At 38.1% G+C, this 24,018-nt stretch overlaps 1 protein-coding gene across 18 annotated transcripts in view; it reads right to left on the bottom strand.

The window, feature by feature from the left end:
* The window catches only part of TRAPPC9 (trafficking protein particle complex subunit 9), a 448,540-nt gene that overhangs the window by 391,158 nt on the left and 33,364 nt on the right, over nucleotides 1-24,018 (bottom strand). For all 18 annotated transcript variants that reach the window (XM_086877400.1, XM_086877457.1, XM_086877389.1 and 15 more), the window contains 3 exons: nucleotides 9,933-10,059; nucleotides 6,379-6,524; nucleotides 1,158-1,243 (listed from right to left, as the gene is read on the bottom strand). In XM_086877400.1, the coding sequence (XP_086733526.1) occupies nucleotides 1,158-1,243; nucleotides 6,379-6,524; nucleotides 9,933-10,059 (359 nt within the window). The remainder of the gene's footprint in view (nucleotides 1-1,157; nucleotides 1,244-6,378; nucleotides 6,525-9,932; nucleotides 10,060-24,018) is intronic.

Genomic DNA, 24,018 nt, shown 5'->3' with positions numbered 1-24,018 from the left:
CTTAATCAATTAATTCCCACAGAGACCTTTCTGATGTGCAGCTTTACAACTTCTTTTTCTATTGATCCCTAAAAAATTTGAATACTTTTATGAGGGTGAAAAAAAATGCTGCTGGAGAAATAATTTTATTGTGCTATAAAAACAAAACCTTTGGGCACGTTCACTCCCATGGAAAAACACTTTATTGTATGTGGTTTATTATCAGTAATTTAGATCAACTTGTTTGAGTAGACAGTGCAGTAGACATATCAATAAAAACAAAACCCAAACAAAAATCATGAGCAAATAAATGTGCACTGATTCAATTAGCTTGACAGAACAAAGTGCTCTAAGAGATGTAATTTATATTTAAAGCAATACTAAAGGTAAAAATATTTAACATAAAGGAAAATTCTGGATTAGGACTGAGTGGGTATTAAGATGTTCTGGCAGGTACAGAACTTTTAACCATTTAATGGATAACAATTAGAAAGAAATCCTGTTAATTGGAATAAAGATTTTTAAAAAGCCCCATGATTTCATTTTTTCAGGATGCACTGCAAGCAGCCAACTGAAGTACCAAAGAGCTTGGGCTTGAGACTTCTAACCTCACATATTTGTCTAGTGATTTAGTTTTTTTTTTTCACTCCCTCCTGATAATTTGACATTGTATTGTTTTCAAATAACATAAATCACTGGGAACAACAAATCCATGAGCTGAACTTTTTATTAAAATCCAAAGATTCTCAGACATAACTATTTCAGTTCATCAGGTTTTTAAATTGTGGTCAAAATGGGAATTTGAAAAGCAAGGATGAATGCAGACTTTTAAACTTCAGTAGCAAGTGTACAATAATTATTAGGTTTCAGGATATAATTATTACCTGAAAACTAGTCTATGTAAACCATGTAGCAGGAGTTCTACTCAATGCAGAAATGTACAGAACTGATTTATGGGTTAGTGCCAGTAAAGCATTTAAACACTGAGTGGCAGAGATTTTTCTTTTCAATACCTCATCACCAAATATGAGAAAATTGACAACACCACATTGTTAAACCAAGGTTATGCTGGCTTAAACCATCTTTTACGAATAGTTTTAGAAAACCATATTTGAAAGTCCAAATGAGATTTTTCTTCAGAAAAATAGCAGAAAGAGAAGATTTAGAAAGATGCATACCATGTTTTCTACTCGGAGCTCAAAAGGCATAGGGTTGTACACCATCAACTGAACTTCACACACATCTGCCTGGACCCACTGGAAGTCTGCAAGGAATAATCACAGAATTAAGGCAGGAATTATCTAATCATAGTTTTATAAATAGATTTATAAATCTCAGCATCTCAGCAGCAGCTGAGATGCTGAGATTATAGCTGAGATTGCTAAAATGCTTAATATCTCTCTATAATCCTCACAGCCCAAGTCCTACTCAAGAGCATTGTGTGACACAAGCTGCAAATCCCAGGCAAAGCAATAAGTGACGGAACTGGAAACGCTCATTAACACAGCAACAGTGCTCTAAAGACCAAACGCTCCACTGGCAAAATTAACTCAGGCATCAACTCAAAACAGTACTTCAACACATCCTTCATGTTCAACACTTAAAGGTTTCCATTCTTGGAGTTATGTAGAGTACACATGGCCTTGATATTGGAGACTTGGATAAGAATAAATCAGGATCGAAATGAACACAACAGGAAGAACGACATCACAAGGCCTCATACAGACATAGCTCATTACACGGAGTAAATAAAGAGACAGTGAGGTAAAGTGGGCCAGGTAAAAAGATGTACTTGCAGTTTATATCTTAGTAAAAGAGACAGGTTCAACTTTAAAGGTACTTCACTTTGCCAATTTTAATATTTTTTTTGAGTTTCATAATTCAAGGAGATGAGGTTGGACTAGTGGAAGATGTCCCTGCCCAAGGCAGGGGAGGTTGGAACTGGATGATCTTGAAGGTCCCTTCCAACCCAACCCATACTGTAACTCTATGGCTCTGTGGGAGATTATGGAGGTCAGCAGCAGAGACGCAAATTTTGAGTAATTGTTCAATGCAAAAGATTATTTTATATCAGCACTTCATAACCTTTTTAGCCCTCAAGTTTTCCAAATTTCTCACAGTGAACCACATGTACCTGAAGATCAGACTTTAAACTGAATGTGGTAAAATTCTCCCTGCAAGCTGAGGATCTGCAGTCCAAGTAAACAAAAGGCGGTTTAATTACATTTGTCAAATAAATCATGATTATAAGCTGAATTATAACATACATGGATTAGTTCTTACTAGTTTACCCAATGATTTTAACATACATTGCTAACAGTTTTTTACTAGGATATTAGGAAATGTCCAGTCAAAAAACTGGATTATCAATATAAAGACTTTAATGCACAGTTGAAGCAATCTGTACTCTAATTGTACATTCACAATCATTTACTATCTGATTACATTTTGCAAGCAATATTAGAGAGCTCAAGGGAGATGTACTTAATGCAAATGTTTAACTCCAATTAATGCTAGTGGAAATTAAACACATAGATCCACAGATGTTAATGGGTTATATTACTGTGAAACCTGAAAAGCAAAACTGTTGATTAAAACAAAACATTCAAATTCACAGTAGTGAGGTATTCTCTACATTTCATATTTAATTGCTTATTAGTGTCCATGATGTCTTATGCATGCTGCAGCCCCCTAAACAGCCAGTTTTGTAGCCAGTTCTGTACCAGTGCACAGGCACAGAGTTAATCATTATGGTTTACTACAACAGCAGAGGCACCTGCAGTAGCACAGCAGCACTGCAGTCCTGAATCTCCACTCTCTAACAATTACCACACTGTGGAATGTCTTTTCTGAAAGCACAACCATCCAAGGGCTCTCTAGGCACAGGACTCAGGCCACCAGCTTTCACTTATGCCAATGATATCAAACCTCTGGGACTGGGCCAAAGTTTCCAGCTGGTGTTTGCTCCTCATGCTGTGTGCATCTGTGTAGAAACATTTCAGGTGTGGTACCTTGTGGCCAACACCTGGTGAAGCAGATTGAGGGATCCCATCAGGATACTCAAGGTTTGGCACAAAATCTCATTGCTCATCACTGGGAGCCTGGTTTTCTCCCTTTCTCCCTTCCGAGCTAGTTCAAAGCTCTGTCAGTGAGCCTCACTGCTCCTGTGCTAGAACCCCTTTTCACCTCTGAGAAAGGCTCATCCCATCAGGTGTCAGCAGGCCAGGTGTTAATAGATCATCCCATGGTCAAAAAACTCACATTTTTTCCATTGACACCAACCTCAGAGCCATGGAACCCAATGGAACTGTCTGTTCCTATCAATATTATTCCTTGCTACTGGAAGGATCAAGGAAATCATTCTCTGTGCTCCTGATCCCTCCACCAACTCTCCTAAGGGCCTTGAAGTGTCTTTTGATTGGCCTCAGACTTCCCTTTGCTGATTCATTGCTGCCCATCTAAACAAGCAATAGCAGATAGTAATCAGGTCTTTCTAGAGTGGAATTTTCCAATTTACCTGAGCCCCTGGGAGACAGCAGACTTCCCCTGAGTTGAGTCAGGTCTGCACATGGGGCCCTCTGCTCCCCTCAGAAGGGAGGGAGTCTCCTGTGAGAACCACCCTTCTTTTCCTGCCGACAGAGGAGGTTGTGATGGAGGGTCCAGGTGGTCTTGCTTTAGGAGGCCTCTCTGTCCCAGAAGGACCCTCAGCCACCTCATCAGTTGTTTGGCCTTCTCATTGCAGAGCCTCACTCCTGTTGTAGAAGGTGCCAGTCCTACTTGTCACATTCTGAAGAGGAGGAGGAACCTTCCTCCTGGTACATGCAGTGACCTGGTTCCATCCTTCACCAAACAGAGCCCTGACTGACAGTGCCTCAGCTCATCACCCTGCTGGGTTCTGAGTCCATCAGCTTCTCCACTGCACAGACAGGTGACCATTCTCCACCCTGTGCTTGGCAGGCACAGCTGTGTCCAGCTGTGGTCCCCACAGCTGGGAGAGACGCAGACAGACTGCAGAGGATCCCAAGGAGCACCACAAAGGTGATCAGGGACTGGAGAATCCACCTGATGAGGAAAGGAGTGAGACAGCTTCTCTGGGGTGAAAAGAAGGCTCGGGGCAATATCACCACAATATTCCAGTACTTAAAGGGCTGCATAAAGAGGACAGAAGCTCTTTCCTCACAAGGAGTCACAGGAAGAAGACCAAGGGTAACAGACATGAGTTGCACTGAAACACATTTTATTTTCTTACTTTTTTTTTTTTTTGTTTCTGTAAGAAGAGTGATTCAGTGGAACAACCTCCCCAGGGACATGGTGGAGTCTGAATCGATGGAGGCTTTTGAGGTGAGATTGAAATCTCCTGTGAAAAATGTGCCAGTGAAGTGCTACAGAATTGTGTCCTTGGGGGAAAAAGTTTTGAAAGGAAAGGTAAAATGAGCTATATTTGTATCAGCTAAAACAAGTATGACAGAGCTGCTGGATTTACTAATAGAACTGTATTGTATTTCTTGCTGCTTTAGACTATCAGCACTCAAAACCAACAAAACACTTCATGTCAAAAATCAGTAGGTTTATTTTTTATGACTAGCATGCTATTAAAGCAATTTAACTAGAATATAATTATCCCTGTTATTGTTTCCAGTCAGAAAAGCTTATCAAGTTGAGAGCTGAAAACATTTCAAGACTTTCTAAATGGGTTTTGTTTCCCTTTGGTTTGTCAGTAGTGCTTGATTTCCTTTGCTGTAAAGCAATAATTTAACCAAAATATGGAGTATTATCTCCATGTAAGAAAAACAGTTCATTTGTTATTGTTGTTTTTAATTAATGTTACATACATACCATTAAAATACTCTCATTGATTTTGCAGCTAATAAATTTCTCAGCTTCTTTCAAAGAAGCTTTTCTTTATCTGCTTTTATTTTGTATTTTCTTTTGTTCACTAAACTTTGAAACAGTAGAGGCTTTTAGCAGTGACTGCAATGTTTGTATACTTCAAAAGACAAATGCTGTACAGGATCAGAAGCAATCAGACACTCCTTAGGCTAAATAAAAACCTAAAAGAAGAAAGTTCATTGTAAAATGTAAATCTCCTACCATACACAAAGCACCAAAACAAATCCTAACCAGTTCAAAAATGCAGGTTCCTTTTGTATCCAACAAGGAATGAGAATTCTGCATTATACAACTGTATGACAAAACTGGGAATAAGCTTTTATTTAAATGAAAAAAACATTCCATAGTATAGCTAAGAGATTAAATGTTGAAAATTTAATAGTAACCAAACTTTCAATGAATTATTAAGAGGAATCAAGAGAGCACTTTAAGATGTTCTCCTATGTGCAAATATTTTTAATTTATCCTCTAACTAATTTTTCTTAACCTTTTTTTAATTTCTTACCCTTTTTCTTTTGAAGTTGAAGTAGTGTTGCAGCAAAGTCACACTGAGCCAAGTGCATACAAACCGCCAGATAATCATCCCTGCCTCTGCACATCCCAACTGTTCCTCTTTCAGTTATTTAGTGAAAATACACATCACCATAAACCCAACTAGAAAACATGCAAGTTCTTCTCAGGGTGAGGGATATCACCTTAATTATAATCAGGGTCCTCAGTAGAGGCACAGCCCACATACGTTGGAGAGGAAACCACACAGAGATTCTTGGAAAACTGGCCTTGCAGGCCAGGCACAGTCCAGATGAACAAGAAGCCACGTTAAGATAAAACATCCTGCAAATTTCTGAAGTTTTTGCAATCAGTTCTATTCCACAGTCACACAAATCTTTTTTGTGCTGACACTCATGCCTCTGGTAAAAATTATCATGCACATGATAAACACAAAAGCCACAAAAAAACTACCAATATTTGTAACTTAATCCAGGATTTAAACAAACTTGGAATTTTTTTCCAATAATTACTGCACTGAAAGGCTTCATAATCTTTATGAAAAGAAAATGACTAATATCCTTAACAGGGTTTAAAAACTTTTTCTTAGCTGAAATGTCCTTAAGTAAAAGGGACTTATCAGACAGTTCATCACTCTGAGTTTATGTTAAATCAGAATAGGAAAAGGAAAAACCACGACTGCATTTTCCTCAGGGCACTGGAACTGGCTGCCAAGCAGAGCCTGTCAGAACTAAGTGTTCCCTGAATTCTCTTTTGTTTGAGAAGGAAATAAAACTAGTTTATCTCTTCTGAAAAATCAATGTTACCATCTATGAGACTTTACTCCTCTTTTGAATATGAAACTGCGCCCCCGAGAAAAAAGATTTGTTCCCTCAGGACTTGAGGCTAAAAAACTGGTTATCTCAAATAAAAGACAGCAATGTTCAGGTCTGCTCTCCTTGACCACAGAAGATTCTCTAATTTAACAAAATAACAGAAAATACTGTAAATTATTCTTACCTATTTTCTTATTTCGTTCTTCCCCACGACTGTGTGCAATAATTGGAGAATATATGAAGGGGCTTTTGGTGGACACATTCTGACCAAGTAAACTTTTCATTTTGTGAGGTCGGAGACTGGTTGGGAGGTTCAAGAGCTTCACAGATCTGTCGAGTAAAAATAATTTCTAATTATTTAATTTATTCTATTTTGTAACAGGTGAATGTGTTACAAATGAACTGATAAATATGAAATATCAGTCTGAGAATAAAATGCCTGAAATGAAAAATTGGAAGCAAACATTTACAATACAAAAGGAAGTAAAACCAACCCAAGGAAACTGCCATTTCAGAAAGCTCTCAGAAAACAAATAACAAAGGAAAAAAATCTTCCTCAGAAACCAACAAACCCAAAACTAGCTAGAACATTGATCTGAAATCCAGCTATTAATTTTGAGTGCAGACTGAACCACAACCCCAGTGCAGAACGCAGCCAAATATTTAACTTAATCCCAAACTAGAATCCAGACAAGACTTCACTGGACAACACAAAGAAATTTCTCCACAGTGAATAAAGCTGATTTTAATACAGTGAAAATGCAGAGCTGCTGCTGGAATGAAATGTCCCAGAAATTTGAGTGGGTTTGTTAAACAACCAGAAAGCAATTACAAATAGACAGAAAAAAAAATTATTTATTAGATTACATTCCTAGATCCCAATTCCCTACAATGCCATGTAGGGAAATCACTGCTCTTCCACTGCTGAGGGAAAAGTAAAGAATAAAATTTGGGCAGAAGAACAAGCAATAAATTGGTGAATATTCAGTAAAATCAGCGGCATTCTATAAACTTAATTACTTCAAATCAGGAACTCAGCACAATAAAGAATAGATATATCAGCATCACACTAATAGAAAGCAGACACACACAAAAAACCAAGATAATGTGTTTCTGCTGAGAAATAATGAAGCTGTAAGAGTAACGCTACACAGACAAGTTCTCTGTGAAACAAAATACCTGATAAGAAATTACTAAATAACACTAAAAATAGGCTGGAACAAGAACAAAGAATAAATCACATCCATATACTACATGTTGGTGATTCCTAGTGTCAGCATCAAAATCATATGCAAAATCACAGACAACAAGCCTGAGGAATAAGAAGGAAACTGTAAGAGACCCCTGCTATTTTAAAACCTCTTCTGATAGAATTTTTTTACAAATAAAATTAAACTGAAAGCAAAAATGTGAATTATACTTATTCGAGGAAACAAACATTGAATTTGATAAAGAGGTAATAAAAAGGAATTTTATTTTATATGCTGAAGAAAGGGGTTTGGCTCCTTCATGTTTACTATATAAATACTGGTGGATTACATGAACGCATGACAGTGGAAGGAATGTTCCTCAACCACGTATCAGAGAGCTGTACCCTCACACCACTGAATGCAAATGAGTGACAATTAAGAATTACTAACTAATTTCACTAGCTACCCAGAAGGTGAAAATCCTGTATCTAGAAAATGTTAATTAAAAACAACCTTGCTTAGATGGGGAAGGAAAATTAGTTTTCTAAGAAATCCCACTGTACTAAGTAAACAGAGGGAAGGGGAAAAATGGCACTAAGTAAATTTGAAGCAGTAAGGAAAGTATGTAAGGACAACTAAAAGCAGCAGTGGTGACAGGAAAGAAAACTTTCTGCTTTTAAGTATATTAGTAAGATAATTACCTTTAACACAGGTAAATTATAAAAATGGGAATATTGCATTTTTTATCTGAGAAAATACCAAATGATGATTTCATAATGTACAAGAGTAACAGAATTATAAAGATTTTGCCTTGCCATATCTCTTCTATTGCTTTTAAAGTACTGGGGAGAAAAGGTAACATTGCCACTGTGTTTCTATTTCACTGTGGCATTTCCATGTCTGACAGTATTTTGATTAAGAAAACCACATCCAACATAAGCACCCCACATTAAATGGATTAAAACTCTTAGACCATGAAATGCCAACAGTAAATAGAAGTCATCCCCATCAGTAAGTGTGTGTTTCTAGAGGGCTCTAACATGGATTGAATCACAAGTTGAGGTTATTCAACATTGATCAAAATGACATTTCCACACATTTATAATTGATGTCACAAAAATTAACGTGATTTAGCTCAGAGAGCTCTGCAGTCCAGCAGCACAGCTGGCTCCCAATGGGCTCGGCAGCTCTACAAGACCAGATCTGCTGGGCAGATGTAATCAGAGACTTTATGTCTAAAGTCAACTAATATTTTATTGGAGTACCAATATTTTTTACTATGGCTTTTATAGAAATTTTGAAAGACAAGAAGGAGGAGGAGAGGAGAAGCAATTCTTAAATGTTAAATAAAGTTGATGCTGGGTTCCTCGCCCCACGACAAAACAGAAGGAGCTGTTCCCAACATTCCAAGCTCAGCTAGGTCAAGACAAGTTGATAATTTAAGTGGATATGTTTGACCCCCTCTCTCAGCATACAAAACATTTTAAGTGACACAAAGTCTTTCTCACTGAAGTCTTGGGAATCTCTTGCCAGAGTTCTGACTGTCCTCCTCTTCCAGTCTCTTCTCCCAGGTATCAAGTGACAGGATAAGAGGAAATGGCCTCAAATTGCACCAGGGGAGGTTTAAATTCGATATTAGAAGAATTTTCTTCATGGAAAGTGTTGTCAAGTATTAGAAGGGGCTGCCTAGGGAGGTGGTGGAGTCACAATCTCTGAAAGTGTTCAAAAAATGTGTGGATGTGGCATCTGAGGACATGGTTTAATAGTGAACATGGTGATGGTATTGGGTTGATGGTTGGACTTGATCACCCTGAAAGTCTTCTCCAGTTTTAAGTATTACATGATCCTATGATGCTATGACTAAATGCATGACTCCCATGAAGAAGGATTTAATCAGCATTTGCCCCATTTTCTTCACTATTCAGCATACTTTTTTTGAATAGGAATTATATTTCCTTCAAAAATAAAATAGTTTCTTTCAGTCTTCTATTATTGATACCCAGTGGTTGTTTTCTCTCTCTCTCTGACTCTAACATTTCATGCCAGGCTTCAACCTGAACAAGTTATTATTCATTGGCCTGACTACATGATGTGCCTGAAAGGAACTGAGATTTAGAACAGGCCAGTGAAGGTGCCAGCTTGAAAATTCAGCATCTGGAGAGTTACAAAAAGCACTGCTTCCAAGTGAGTTCCAAGCTCTGTGGATGGAGACTGCATCCCACTCGTGGACTTTCAGTATTGGGATGATCAAGTATTCAGCTAAAATCTCAGCTGCAGCAAAATACCTTCTTTCAATTGAATAAGAAACTGTTGAAAGACAGGTCTTCAAAAAACAAAACTTCTCTCTTTCTGAAGCTAAAGGCCACAAAGTATTTTCTGGTCAAAGGCTCTATTTTTGCTCAAGAGCTTCTCAAAACAATTTGACATTTTGACATTTTTCCATGTTCCTGTGATCCACATGCCTAAAGTGAGATGACTGCATCCTTTCAGTATCCTTTAAAATTTGACAGGTACTGTGAAAAAGTTAAAGATTGTGTTTTAGTCTTACTTCACAATAGGCAATTTGGTGAAGGGAACAGGAGGTAGCTTCAAACCATCTGGAAGAGTGATGACTTCCATTGTCCCAGGGCATTTTGCTGTGTAGCTTTCCAAGCTCTGCGTGACATCTTTCTTTTCTAGAAAATAAAATTAAAAAACGATTTCAAGCTCACATTTAACTGAGATATAGCCTTTTTTTGTACAAAGTAACTCAAATGGCATGCTAACTAATTTCTGCATTCAGCACTTGGAGTTACGATCAACCTCAACAGATGGATCAAATAAAATTAAGTGACCTTAAGCAGAAGAGTTTTCTAGATTTCTCAGAATTTTTCAAGTGCCAGTCTATGCCTACTTTTTGTTTGGGTTTTTTTTAATTGTCAAAATACAATCTTTTACAATTCCTATTAAATAAATACTATTAAATCTGTATATCCAAACAAAACAATCAGCCTCCTACATATTAAGGTTATTAACAATAGCATTGTACGGGAACAAGGACTGCTCTGAAACACTAGATTAAATAATATCAAAGGCAATGAAAAGAAACAAATTACTTTTGATGTTAGCTTGTGTGAAAACTATCTAATCCTCAAAATAATGGTACTGTGCTCTGCTACTAAATCATAACAAAAGTAAAGAAAGATTTTGTTTTTGCTTAAAAATACAAGAACATTCAAATAAATATATATTACTTGGGTTATCTTCAAGAATGTACAATGATTGCATATTAGTTTTATCTAGCAATTATTTTCAACAATATAAAACTGTGTCTCCAGAAAAAAAAAAAAAGTCTATTTGGAAATATAAAGCCTCAGCACAAAATTGTATTTGATCTTTATGGTGCCTTCCAACCCAAACCTTCCTATGACTCCCTATTTCTCTGATGAAATGGAAGTCTGCAAACAGAGAAAAGCCTGGCAGTGTTTGTTTAGAGGCAGCTGAAAAGACCTATATTGTTTTAAAGTGAATATCCATAGAGTGTTGGAAGGAACCTTGAAGTCCAACCCCCCCTGCCATGGGCAGAGACACTTTCCACCAGACCAGGTTGTTCCATATGCTACCAATAAAAATAATTATTCAATATCAAAACTGTATCTAGAAAATACTTAAAATATCAAAATACTCAATGATAAAACTAAATAGGAAAGGGGAAGGCGATAACAAGTAGTTATCAGTAGTAATACTACCAAAAAAACCTGTTTAGACAGGTGGACAGGGTTATGCAGCAGATTTTGGTAGCAAGGAGTGGCCTCTGGGAGAAGGCACCAGGATATCTCCATGACAGAGCCCATTCCAAACAATCCCAAAACAAACCTGCTGCTGCCCAAAGCTGGGCCAGGCAGTTATGCTGGTGTCACCTCTGTGAGAACATATTTAAGGAAGGGTAAAAAATGCTGCATAGCAGCTGTGAGAGGGAGGAGTGAGAAAAATGTGAAAGAAACATATCCTGTGAATCATGCCAAAAATACCAAAACCTGCCCAAAACACCATCTTGGGCCCTGAAAAGCACAAACATCCAGCAATGCTTGTGCTGCCCACATCAATCCAGCTTAGTCTGTGAATTATACAGCCACCAGTACACACTTCTTCAAAGCAAATAAACATTGATTTAATCCCCTTCACTATGGAATTAATGCCACATAACTGACAAATTGCCTTGTTCGTGTCTGTGTTTCACTGAAGAGTCTCTTGAGCCATTCCCCATATTTTAATTGCCCGTAGGAAATGTTCCCAAAACCACATTTATTAGACATCCACATAGAGCAGCACAGCACAGCCAAGGAGTTGTAGTGGTTCAAGGCTAAGTATTACCATAAAAATTTCAGGTTATTTGCTGTATTATGAGCACGGGCACATAGTGCAAACAGAATCCATCAAGATGGAAATCTTCACAGCTACCAGGAATGATGAAGATAGTACTATAGCATGTGCTTAATTGTGCTTGAAACCAAAGGTCTGTCATTCCAGAGCACTGGCTTTCATTCCCTAGTGTGAAACACTGCCAGTTATTGTTCTCAAAGAAAGCAGGCTGCCATTTGCAAGAAGAATTTGTTTACAGATTTTGAGTCACGTGTGTGGTTATTTCACAGTAGCAGCTCCCCACACTTTCCATGTGAAAAAAGCCAAACCAAACCATTTTTCTCTGTTGATGTGGTGTGAAACACAGCTTTAAACATGCTGCTGCCAGGCCAGCAGCTCAGTTCCTTTTTCTTGGCAACAAATCTCAGCCAAGATCCTGAAGGAATCCACATCAGCAGGACACAATGGGAAGTACTCACAATGCAAAAGAGCTGGCTGATCCTGCCCAAGAGCTGCTTCTGGAAGCAAACACTGGAACTTTCTCCCTCGAGGAGCACCTCAGCTCCCTGACCTCTGTGGCCTAATGCTTGCCAAAAACCTGCTGCAGCAATTGCAGCTTTGAATTCTCACAGCTTCTGGCTGCCTGACACTGTGTTCTGACAGAACCTCCTGGTAGGAGACATTCAACTGCTCAACCTCCCTCCTGACCCACAGTTAGGAGATTTCTGTGACTGTTATCACCAGCACTTATCTTTTTGAAAAGAAGAGACAAAAATCAGCTGCTCTTGGAGGTCTTTACCCACCTGGTGCCTTCATGCTTGTACAGGTCAGCAGGAAGGCAATCACCACTTGATCCTGTGACCTGTGAATTTACCCCAACAGCTTTAAAAGCCTATCCTGCAGCTGGGAGCACTGCTCAATACTCTTGTGTAGGCATTAGAGACTCATTTACTGAGTGAGGAGTGACAGCTTATTTTCTCATCTGGATTAACTATGTTCACAATTTTTTTCCCCTCAGTTTCTCTCCAGACTCACTGAAAGACCAAGATCACAGAATAGCTGTGACCAAACAAAGCTGAGCAGAGCCACGGTCAGCACTGGCACGTGAGCACATTTTGCTCAGTTTGTTCAGTATAACCTCATAGCAGTTTCCCCATTTCATACCAAATTGGTTTTAACTGCTCCTGACAATCAAAAATTTTGCAAGTCCACCCATACTCTTAGAATTTCATTGCTTAACTACTTCACCTTAATATAACGAGCATTGGTTTTGTGTCCAAGCTGCTTCAAACCTTCTTCTAATATGAGAACACAAAAATCTGAGAGCTTCAGATGCACAGTCAGAAACCATTAGTGATTGAAAGCTACTAAATGTGAAAAAGACAAGACTTTCTGCTCATTTCACAGTCATGTGGAGCAGTATTTCAAATAATGGAGCTATTGAAAAATCAGACCAGGACAGGACAGAAGGCCAGTTATAGAGTAACATTTTTAAGCACTTTAGTAACTGTGATTTAACAGTGTAACACAAACAGCACTTCATGTCTTGGCAGGTAACAGAAAATGAGAACACAATTGCTGTAACTGTGCTCTTTAATATTTGAAGAAATTTAAAATAGCTGTACTCATGTTCAGTCACTACCCATTGAACAATGAGGCAAAGAATAAAAACACAACATTTGTTCTTTGGCAACAGTTGGTTGATGCAGTGTTGACCAAGTCACGGTGTCCCCTGTAGAACAACCTACAGCCTGGTGGAATAAAGAAAGTGAACATTTTCCACCAATCACACTGGAACAATTTCATTTCTTTCTGGAGCTCACTAAAATATTGAAAACAAATAGCTCAACACCTTCTGACTCCACTTCTACCTCACTCACAGGCCCAGAATCAATATTTTAACAAAAACCCTCATTGCCCAGGGTGCTTTGTACTGGCTGAGCTTTTTCCTTCTCCCTTGAAAATATCAAATAATGGTCACAAAGGAGAAGTCTGAGGAGAGCTCCTGCAGCAGTCCTGACCCAACTCTCCCAAGACAGACTCAAACATCTCCTTAATGAGTTAATAATAACATGTAACAAGACAGAAAAGTCAGTCTGATGACAGAAAAAAAAAAAACCAAGAGAAAAAGCAGGTTTTTTTGCACCCATAAACACAGATATGGCCTTCCAGTGCCTAAAGGGCGTACAAGGAAGATTGAGAGTGGCTTTTTAGACGAGCATGTAGCGACAGGACAAAGGGAAATGGATTCAGACTGACAGAGGGTAGGCTTACTTTATATATTAGAAAAAATCTCTTTTCTGAGGCTGGTGAGGCTCTGGCACAGGTTGCCCAGAGAAACTGTGGCTGCCTCATCCCTGGAAGTGTTCAAGGCCAGGTTGAACGGGGCTTGGAGCAACCTGGGGTAGTGGAAGATGTCCCTGCCCACAGCAGAGATGATAACTTTAGGGCTGCTTCAAACTCAGACTATTCTGTGGTATTTCCTTCACACACCCACACAAAATGAGAATTGCTTGGTGAGCCCTAGAGAAGAGAAAGTCCATGTCTGCTTCCAGGTGAATCTTCAGTCTCATTCTGCCATGAAGATGCACTGTACTCTTTAAACTAAAGAATTTCAGAGGCTACGAAACACATTAAGATCCTCACAAAAGCTGCAGTAGAAATTGATTATTCACAGACAGCAATCACTACACACCTCTTACTCTGCAGTTAATCACAGACTGCAGGGAATGTGGAAAGCTCCTCAGCCTTTCAGGCAGTGCCTGAGCTCTGGTTTGGGCAGTTGCAGAAGGGCAGGGAGCACCACATTTGGATATTCAGGGCATCCTCCTTTCCCAAGCACGGCCAGGCCAGAGGTGTGAGCAAAGCACCTTGGCAAGCCCTGCAGGATCAATCCACTCCTGCATCACCAGGACTGGGAACTCAGCAGAACAGAGCAGCTCCTCTCACCTGCAGGCAGCACCTTCTGCTTTTCCACCCCATTAACTCTGACATGGACTGGGTGATGGCACTTTCTACTGTTTCAGTAACAAACAGCACCACTAGTATCTTTCTGAAAAATACATGGAGCAAGTAAACACAATCTCAAACTGCTCAGAAATCTCATACTTGGTCAAGCTGTTTTGAAAGCAACACAGGAACCCTGGGTGTTCAACTCCCTATTGTCTACTGCAATAAATGTGTGTATTTCCCACAGACTCCAAAGCTCTTCTTGTGGAGAAAGGCACTGGCAGTCAGCAGAGGATATGAATTCCATTTCTTTAAGAAATCAAGCAATATAAATCTCTAAATAAACATATCAGAGATTAATAAAATTCTCTGTTTGACATAGAAAAGAGCAGAAACTAGAAGTAAATAATTAATCTATGCTACCAGAGAGTTAGACCCACTTTCATGAACTATATCAGAGACCAACTCCATCCACACAAAGGATTCAGGTATTTGCTGTACAATAGCTCATCTTTGAAAAATAAGTTCTCAAATTACTACTAACTTTGCAGGAAGGGGGAAGACAATAATATTTTAGACACAAAAATAGCTGTCTTTTAGAAGCAAAATGTTTTCCACTTCTAGAAAGACTGCTACAAATACAAAGAATGGGAAGAGACTGACTAAACCTATCACAGTCTTCCATTACAGGGTGTTTAACAGTTGTATAAAATGTGTACACATGAAGTCTCAGCCAGTTTGCACAAAAATATTTCTACATAAAACCTCATTTTAAAAACTGACATAGCTGAAGACAGAGTTCATAAAGACACCCATTAAAATTTCAGTGTCTGGTTCTCCACCAAATCTCAGAACTTCACATCTGCATACTTTCAATACTAAAAAATATATTTTGCACACACTAAATCAGAATATACACCACTGAAATCAATACTATTTTTTTCATGTAAAGGAATACCAGGAATCCTACTTTTACAAAAAGTGGAGTAAATTAGGCATAGATAACTTCTATAATGATAAATGAAGTTAAGGACTGCTGTAAAGCTGCTTCTGAGGAAGGTAGGTTTTGTAAATATTCACAGATATAATGGAACAACCATTAAACATATCTGATTCTGGATTTTATGTGAAAGAAGCAGAGACAGAGGATAGAAAGAACAATACATTGATTTCTGCAGAACATTTTCCCCAATAAACTCTTAAGCAACATCACGGGAATTTGGCCAGAAAAGTTTAGCAGGATTCAAAATTTTAGTGCCTCCACTAGTGATCTAAACTTGCTTCAGAAAAGCATGGCATAATTGTTGAAATAACTGGGAAACTGTCTGAAAATTTAAAATGAAAACATGTCAGCTCTCTCTTCTAATGTACAGTTGAGTTTTCCCATCCCTCTGTAAAATCATCTCTTCAGTATCACTCCTATCCTACTCATCTTTTCTTAGCACATCCAATCACACTCAATGGACATCATATGGGGAGTTCACTAAGGTGCATGGATGATCCGTTTTTAAACATGGATATTTCTTTTTCCATATGAAGTGTCAATTTCAACAGCAGCCTTGACTCCAGTGCTTTAATTTGAATTTAGGGTGAGAGAGCAGTATTGAGTCTGTTAAATGTCACATAAAATATATTTGAATTTTATAATATATCACCTCCTAAAATAGCTTCCTTTGGTACAGAAAAAAAATTAGCACTTAATAATACAACACAAATTTTTCATGTCTTCATCTTGCCAATTAAAGTAGATCTTCCCCAAAGGAATTTTTTTTTTCTGGAATGAAAGCTTTGCCATGTGCCTCTATTTGCACACCTGTATTTCTTCCCTCAGTTAATTGAGGGAAATCACACTTCTTCAAGATCAGAGGCAAGATAAAGATGGCAATTTTGGGCTCAAGTTCAAAGACTTCATTTTGTTCATGAGTGACCATAAAAAAAATAATGGAAAATTTTTGTCATAAAAAAGCACTTTTTTACCATAGCAATTGATCTGCTGACCACAACCTAAGAATTTGGTTATGGCATTGGGTGGAGTTTTTGTCTGTACCTCACTGACACACAAGTCTAAGCAAAGCTAAATCACATGTGAGACTTTCAGGCTAGTCTGTAATGCTGTATATTTGATTCACAGTACATTATTTTTGTCATATAGTATAAATATATGACTTAAAAAATTATTGTGTTTCATATTTAGTACTATCCAAATGAATTTAAATCTTTTATTCCTGTTGCTAGCTTACTCAATTTCATTTATTTATTTCACTTTAAAAAAAAAACCAAAGTCTAGAAAACATGTAATTCAGGAAAATAAATTGCACTCTATTAATAAAGCAGTTTGAGCAAAGTTATTAAATAAGTTGGCTTGTCTCTACAAAGCACAAATTCCAGACAGACATTCTAAAGTGGGGGGTTAAAAAAAGCAGGAAGAAGTGTAGCAGGAACACAATAGTGCTCAAGTTTAATAGCACAGAACTGATGAAAACACAGAAGTAGATGAAAATCAGCAGGAGTCACAGCACCATAATAAATAAGACCTCAGTGTCTTCTAAGGAGTTTCCTCCTACTTCATACACAATCACCCCAAGTCTTTTATTCCAACCCATTAGAAAGTATTTCCATTCAGGCTTTTTTAATATATTCTTTCTTACACCATAATGTGTCACTGCTCTACATCAAACACACAAGGTGACAAGTCTGTTTAATTACATTTTTATATATATATATAAATATATATATATATATATATATACACACATATACACTTTTTTATATAAAAGCACACCAGCAAGATATGGCACTAAGGTGAAGCTGTGAAATATTTCAAAGTAATGGCTAAGGCTGCTATAAATATTCCCTGGTAATTTTACTTTAGATTTCCATCTTCATCCTGAAATCAGTTAATTTGAATATTGTAAGACCAACCAAAGTAGTTCTCCTTTGAAAGATTCATTGGTTGGGCAATACCAACTTGCAGGTACTTTGTCAGCTAAAATACAGCACAGTGTATTAAAATCAGTTCGTCAGTGTCAGCTGAGTAAACCTCACTCAAACACTGGAGTTTACATCAAGTTTTAATTTGCATTAAATTCTCTGTTCAGTCTGATTAAAGCATCATTCTTTTTAGCCCTTGCAATCAGTAACACCTACCTTTCTAAAAATGAATTTACACACTACAGATGATCTAGGAGAAATGCTGCCCTAATTTAAATGCAATTTGAAGTATTTTAAGCATTGCAGCACAAAAGAGGAGCTACAGAGCAAAGCAGTTGGTGCCTTCATTACACAGCTTTGGGGGATTACCTGTGACAGCATCAGCAGGCTCTCAAAGAGCAAGATTCCAACACAGGGTCTCTTATTCTTCTCTCTCAAGTAACATTATCACAATCAAGTCTACTCTAGAAATTCTTCCAAATAACCTTGGCTTGGCAACAAATTGTGATGTTGTGACTATTGCCAGTTTCCTAATAGCTTACATCTGTTTTGACAAGTGCTGCTTTGGGCTCGGGTAGAGTTAATTCTCTTCACAGTAGCTGGGCTGGGGCTGTGTTTTGGGATTTGTGCTGAAAACAATGTTGATAGTGGGATGTTGATAATACAGGGATGATTTGGTTATTGCTGAGCACGTGACTGGGAATCTCTTTCCTCAACACCCTAAACTCATTCACTTACTGTTTCTATCTTTTCTAATCATTAATGAACCAATGTACCAATAGATGTTTTTCAGGGTTTTTTTTTCAATTCAGGAATAATGTATTGTCGTTCCGATTGGGAACGGCTTTAAAGAACGACACTGACTCTCAAGGGAGTCACAACACGAGAATTCCTTAGTTTATTGCTTCAGGCCTGTCTTATAGACAGATACGTGGAAAGGTACAGAAAGGAAACTCTTATTGGTTAACAAAGTGCTACATCACTATCATTGGTCAGGGTGGCCCATCACCCCCCTGGCCTTCTCCTGCAAGAGAAAACAAGACTGCAAAACAACACCTGCAAGGCTGTTTAGTATCTCTGAGAATTGTTTTAATTCCTTCTCATGAATTTCTCAGGCTAGCCCTCAGTCAGGCCTGAGAGCTATGTGGCCTGTAATAACTACAGGCACTCTGGTTCAGATTTAGCATCCATAATGTATCAACTACATCACATTCATTTAAAAGCTCCATCATTCCTTGAAAATAAATCATGCTTCAAAGATGTTCCAACCTCTTCCTATTAAATCACAATTATTCACACACCTACTGTTATTTACTAGAGCTTCTTATAATGCACCCAGTACTGAGGCCAAATTTATTGAACTCAAGAGGGGTTCAAAGCATGGAATTTGGTTTACCCCACTTCAAGAGAAGCACCCACAACCAAGGTCACTCAGTCAGTACTGAGACAGCCATAGATGTGTAAGGGGAGTGATGAATCTTGTAAAAGAATCTCTAGTGTATCCAGGGTCACTAGGAAGACTATGACATAGACATATCAGCTGGAAGAACTTCCATCCCTCTTGAACTCCTACAGAAATACAGCAATGCACTTGCCATTTGTAATTTTAAAGTGAGGATAAAAACACTTTAAGAAATTAACTTCAACTGTAGTTCAGCTGTTTAAAAATAAAATGGTTTTAGTGCCTTTGAAACTTATCTGGTACCTGAAATTTATTACTGTTCATTTTACAGTTCAGATCACTCCCTACCATAAACCACCTCTAATTACATTTCAAAATAATTTCACAGATTTATTATCTGTAGAGAAGGACCAGCCTTGGAATCCTCTTTCCTAAACAGAAAACCTTGATCCAAATTTTCTGATACAGTTCAATCTTCCCTGAGTGTCTCTTTCCATACCTCAATTATCTTTCAGTTCTGGCAGGCTTCCTGCTTCTGTGTGAAGTTATTATTTTTCATGAGTTGAGCAAGTTACACTTCAAAATCTTTTCTGGGCTTATGTCTTTATTTGTAATATTTATAATCTTGTTTCCTCTAATCTAAATATGAAAAACAGGAGAAAAAAAAGAATAGAAGAGCAGCATTATGAGAAATGGCACAAGAAATGGCAAACAGAGGGGAGAAATGGTGAGCAACCAACTCAAAATGAAATGAGCTGAAGCTCTCAACTCTGGCTACAGCTCTGAAAATATGGAGAAATCAGAAAGTCACAGCAAGGCTTGAACAAGAGAACAGGAGGCAGCGAGGTGAACAGAGTCACAAGCTGCTCCAGCAGCCCCTCAAGAAAAGATGCCATTTTAAATCATTCCATGCCCAAAAGATATTTATAGGCTCACAGGTTATTCATATTCATGGCCCCAGTGAAATCCATTTAAGCCCAATCTCTGTGGGGAGGTATAACCCACCAAGTGCCTGTGCACCTTCATTCATTTTCCCAGGTTTGGATAGAAATTCAGGACAATGTTACAATTTTAAGTAAAGATCCTCAGAAACTGAGTCTGGTCCTTACTGCTGCTTGGGAGGAGGGCTACAAAGGATTGAAGTCACTTCCACATTCACTTATGGTCTAGCTGACAATTTTCAGGAGCCCAGCTTAATGTTCTTCCTTATTTTCCATACTTCTACATAGCAATTTGAAATTTAAATGACACTGAGGGAATGCATATGCAATCTGTTCTATAAATAAAAACGTCTAAAATACTGCATAATTTCCTCTTTCAAACTGCAAGTTCGAAAGACATATTTTAAGAGTTGTAAGACACCACGTCTGACATCATCAAATTATGCTCAGTCCAGGCTTAACCATAATTTCTGAAATTAAACAAGGTTTGGGGTTTCTTTCTTAGATCAAGCTCATCGCTTCTTTGCAAAAGGCAAAACCCTGCCAGCTGACATCTCATCCACCACCTGAGCACAGCAGGCTTGAAAGAAAAGGGTTCTGAAAATGCTCTCAGATTAATGGTGTGAAGTCCCTCAGTTACCAAGAAACCCAAGCTTTCAAGGCATCAGTGTGGCCTGGCCAGTCAACACTGACAAGTCCATCCCAACTCATCTACAGGATGAGGGAAACTGAAATACCATTCAGCAGAAATTTTGGCAGAAATTTTTCATTAATTACAATGATCTCAGTATAGGCTGGGAATAAACATCTTTCAGTAGTATCCAATGATTTATGAAACAACCACACAGAGGAAGGACAGAAAGGTACACCAGGATATTCTGCGAAGTTCTCTCCATCACCTACTGTCAGCTCAAGAATAAACACATACAAAGCCCTGGTCAGCAGATGACAAAGTACTTCTGTATGTTTAATGCAGAATCATCAGAGTCAGTAGTTCAGTTCATTAAGTACATGGCAGAGCACTTGAGAGCTCAGATGTGAAGGCTGTCACCTCACCAGAAGACAACAAAACAGACAAACCTTGAGGATCTTTAAGGAATTAGCCCACAAAAAAAAAAAAAAAGGAATTGAATACTCGTAGTTTCATCCCATGCTATGCATGGTGGGTGAGAAAAGGTCACCTCAGCACATCAAGATCCTTGCCACCAGAAACAAACAGCAGGAATCCTGAAATCCTGCTGAATGTCTGAAAGAACATGAGCTCTGGGATAGTTCTGGGCTGAGGGATAGTTCTGATCTGCTCAAGCTGAAGAGAAACAAGTTTTGCCTTGATCCACAAATGCAGGAAGGAATTAAGTTCTGAACGTATCCAGAAAGAAGATTAAAACACAAACAATGTTAAATGTTGGGATCCAAAGCAAGAACTCAACTTCAGTTTTTCATAGAAAAGGAAAGAAGGAGAAAATAGGAAGTAGGAGAATGCCAAGAATGATGTTGAGAAGCACAGGAGAGGGGTTACCCCCACCATGGCTCCAGAACTGGCTCACAGAGTGCCATGGGGAGACCTCCCTGGGTGCCACAGGGCTTTTTTTCCCTGGGGTTCCTCCCAGAGCTGCCCAGCCAGGGAGCAGAGCCAGGACAGCAGCACCAGCAGGGTGGAGCAGCCTGCACTCCAGCAGAGTGAGACTCCAGCACTTTGTGCACCTGACAGGTTTCTGGCAGGTTGGGCACTTGCTTAGAGAGGGTTTTGTGAGTGGCAACCTCACATCCACCTCACAGCAGCAACACATCACTGGTGAACTTCATCTCTGCTCCCCTAAAATCCATTGGCTGCTCCTTGGTATCCAGGTCAAGTTTGCCTGATGTACCCAAAGTTTACTGCTCCCTTCCCCAACCTATCAACTACAAGGTCTTTCAATGATCTTCAAACAGGGTGGCCCATTTTCTAAAAGAAATCAGTTCAAAGCTTTCACTGTCTAACCTCAAATCTTCCAAGAGCCAATGGAGAAACATTCCCAACTTTGTACTTGTTCACCACACGACTGCCTGCTGAGTGGACAGTCACATTTCCTTAGTAGCTGTCTCCAAGTAGTTCTGTGTTTAGAGAGGCCCTAACACATGAGCCAATTATTCAGAATTATTTGCTCTCAATGCAAGTCACAGCCCTTTTAAGGAGTATGAATATTGTCAGTGAAGAGCCACAGCAAAATAATGGTGTTTTCTTCCAAATATCTGACATTACTCAATTCAAATTCACTGAGCTGTACACACCATTTTGTTTCAAAAAGCATCATGCAAAAGATAGGTTCAATTCCAAGCAACTTTGCAACTGCACATTTTAATTCTTATTTAAAGAAAGTGATTCTTAAGGGCTTGTTACCATTAAAACATAATAGCTTGAGATTAGAGGTTTTACACAGAATTTAGTACCTCTTTTTGCTTGGCAGAAGACTGCATTTTACATATTTATGTAACTAAATAGCTATATTTTAAATCAAACTTTAGCTTCCATGTTGTTAAAGTAGTGACTGACATCTCCCATTTACGTGATGATACTCTTTATTTAGATTTGCCAGGCTGCATGGTTGGAGATGCAAGTAAATTTAAGTAAACATAGACAAGCTGTATTTTAAAATGCATCATTCTATTGAAACATTAAATTTTGTTTTAAACACACACTAGTTTTAACTATGCATTTGTGTTCCATTAACAGAAGCATGAGTTTCTAATTAATAAATCTAGATTTCAATGGAACAAATAAATCTCATTAGCTGAATCTCTACTTGGAGAATAATTTTTTTTTTTTCCTCTTCCTGAAGTCCTGGTATCCCAGCTTTGACTGAATGTGTAAATGAATAGAATTAGGCTTAAAAACTAGAAAATGTTCCTTTTCTGTGTCTAGAGGCAGCTAATCCTGAGAGAAAAAGGGTTAGAAGGTCAAGTTCCAGAGCCAAATGTTTAGCTGGTAACTTCCTCTCAGCTTGAGAGTTTTCACTTCTATTTATTCTAATTTTAAAAATGATCTGCAAACTACCCAAACTTTAAACACAAGAATAGTGTTTAGCAGATAATGAGTAATAAGCTTTAAAAATACGAAGTTTATTTAGGAAAGAACACATTCAAGTGAAAACTGACTTTTCAAAGGAGCTTTCCTCCACCCTTAGTTACTGGTGATTTTCTATAGAAAACAGTAAAATCTGAGCATTCTTGAACTCCAATACCACTGCATTGTTTCTATTTTCTAATTAAACAATTATTTCAATTCTTCAAAACAATTCTTCAAAACAATTACTTACTTCAACTTAACATTAGCAAAATGTTAAGGATTAACATTTATAACAGGATTAAGAAAACCTGGACATTTCAGTCATGTGACATCAGAGAAGAATATTAATGACACCTTTTTACCAGTTTATAAGGGAACAGTTCACAGTAAGTAAAATAACCTAATCCTCTTCCTTCAACTGTCTTGTTTTTGTTCTTTACTACAATTCAAGATTGAAGGAGGTTTGTTGGTTTATTTTTTCCTAATATTCCAATATTTTAAAAGAACTATAAATCTAAAGTAACTTTCTGTGCTAAATGATGTTGTTCTTGCACAACATCAGCTTGGGCTTGATGGTCTTGTGGCCTTTTGCAGCCATAATGATTCTATGGGCACACAGTATCAATCTCAGAAGAGTTACCAAAAAAAATTACATGCCAGAAATACATTTCTGGCACTGTCATCCACACTTTGGCTCCTTTGGAACAGCACTCACCGTGTCTGAGCAAGAGCTTATCAATAAAAGACATCAAACTCAACAGCAAGTTCTATTTTGGATGCATTCAGGAGAGAAGAAAAAAAATATTCACTGTTTTTCAAATACATGGGAGAATATTTAGTTTGATTTTTTCAAAGGCACAAAACATCACTTATCCTAGGCCTTATGAAACTGGAAGCTTTACTCAGACATACAAAGGCTGAAGGCAAAGAACATAGAAGTTTGTCTTTAAGAGTTCAACCATTTTAGGATTAAGGATTAACAGTATCACATGTGGAAATGCAGAGTTGATGAGTTTAAAACCTT

The sequence above is a fragment of the Cyanistes caeruleus genome, chromosome 1 (genome assembly GCF_971803275.1).
Source record: "Cyanistes caeruleus chromosome 1, bCyaCae1.hap1.1, whole genome shotgun sequence".
Classification (NCBI taxonomy): Eukaryota; Metazoa; Chordata; class Aves; order Passeriformes; family Paridae; genus Cyanistes; species Cyanistes caeruleus.
The sequence above is the reverse complement of the archived record's forward strand: the minus strand, read 5'-3'. Positions and strand labels throughout refer to the sequence as shown.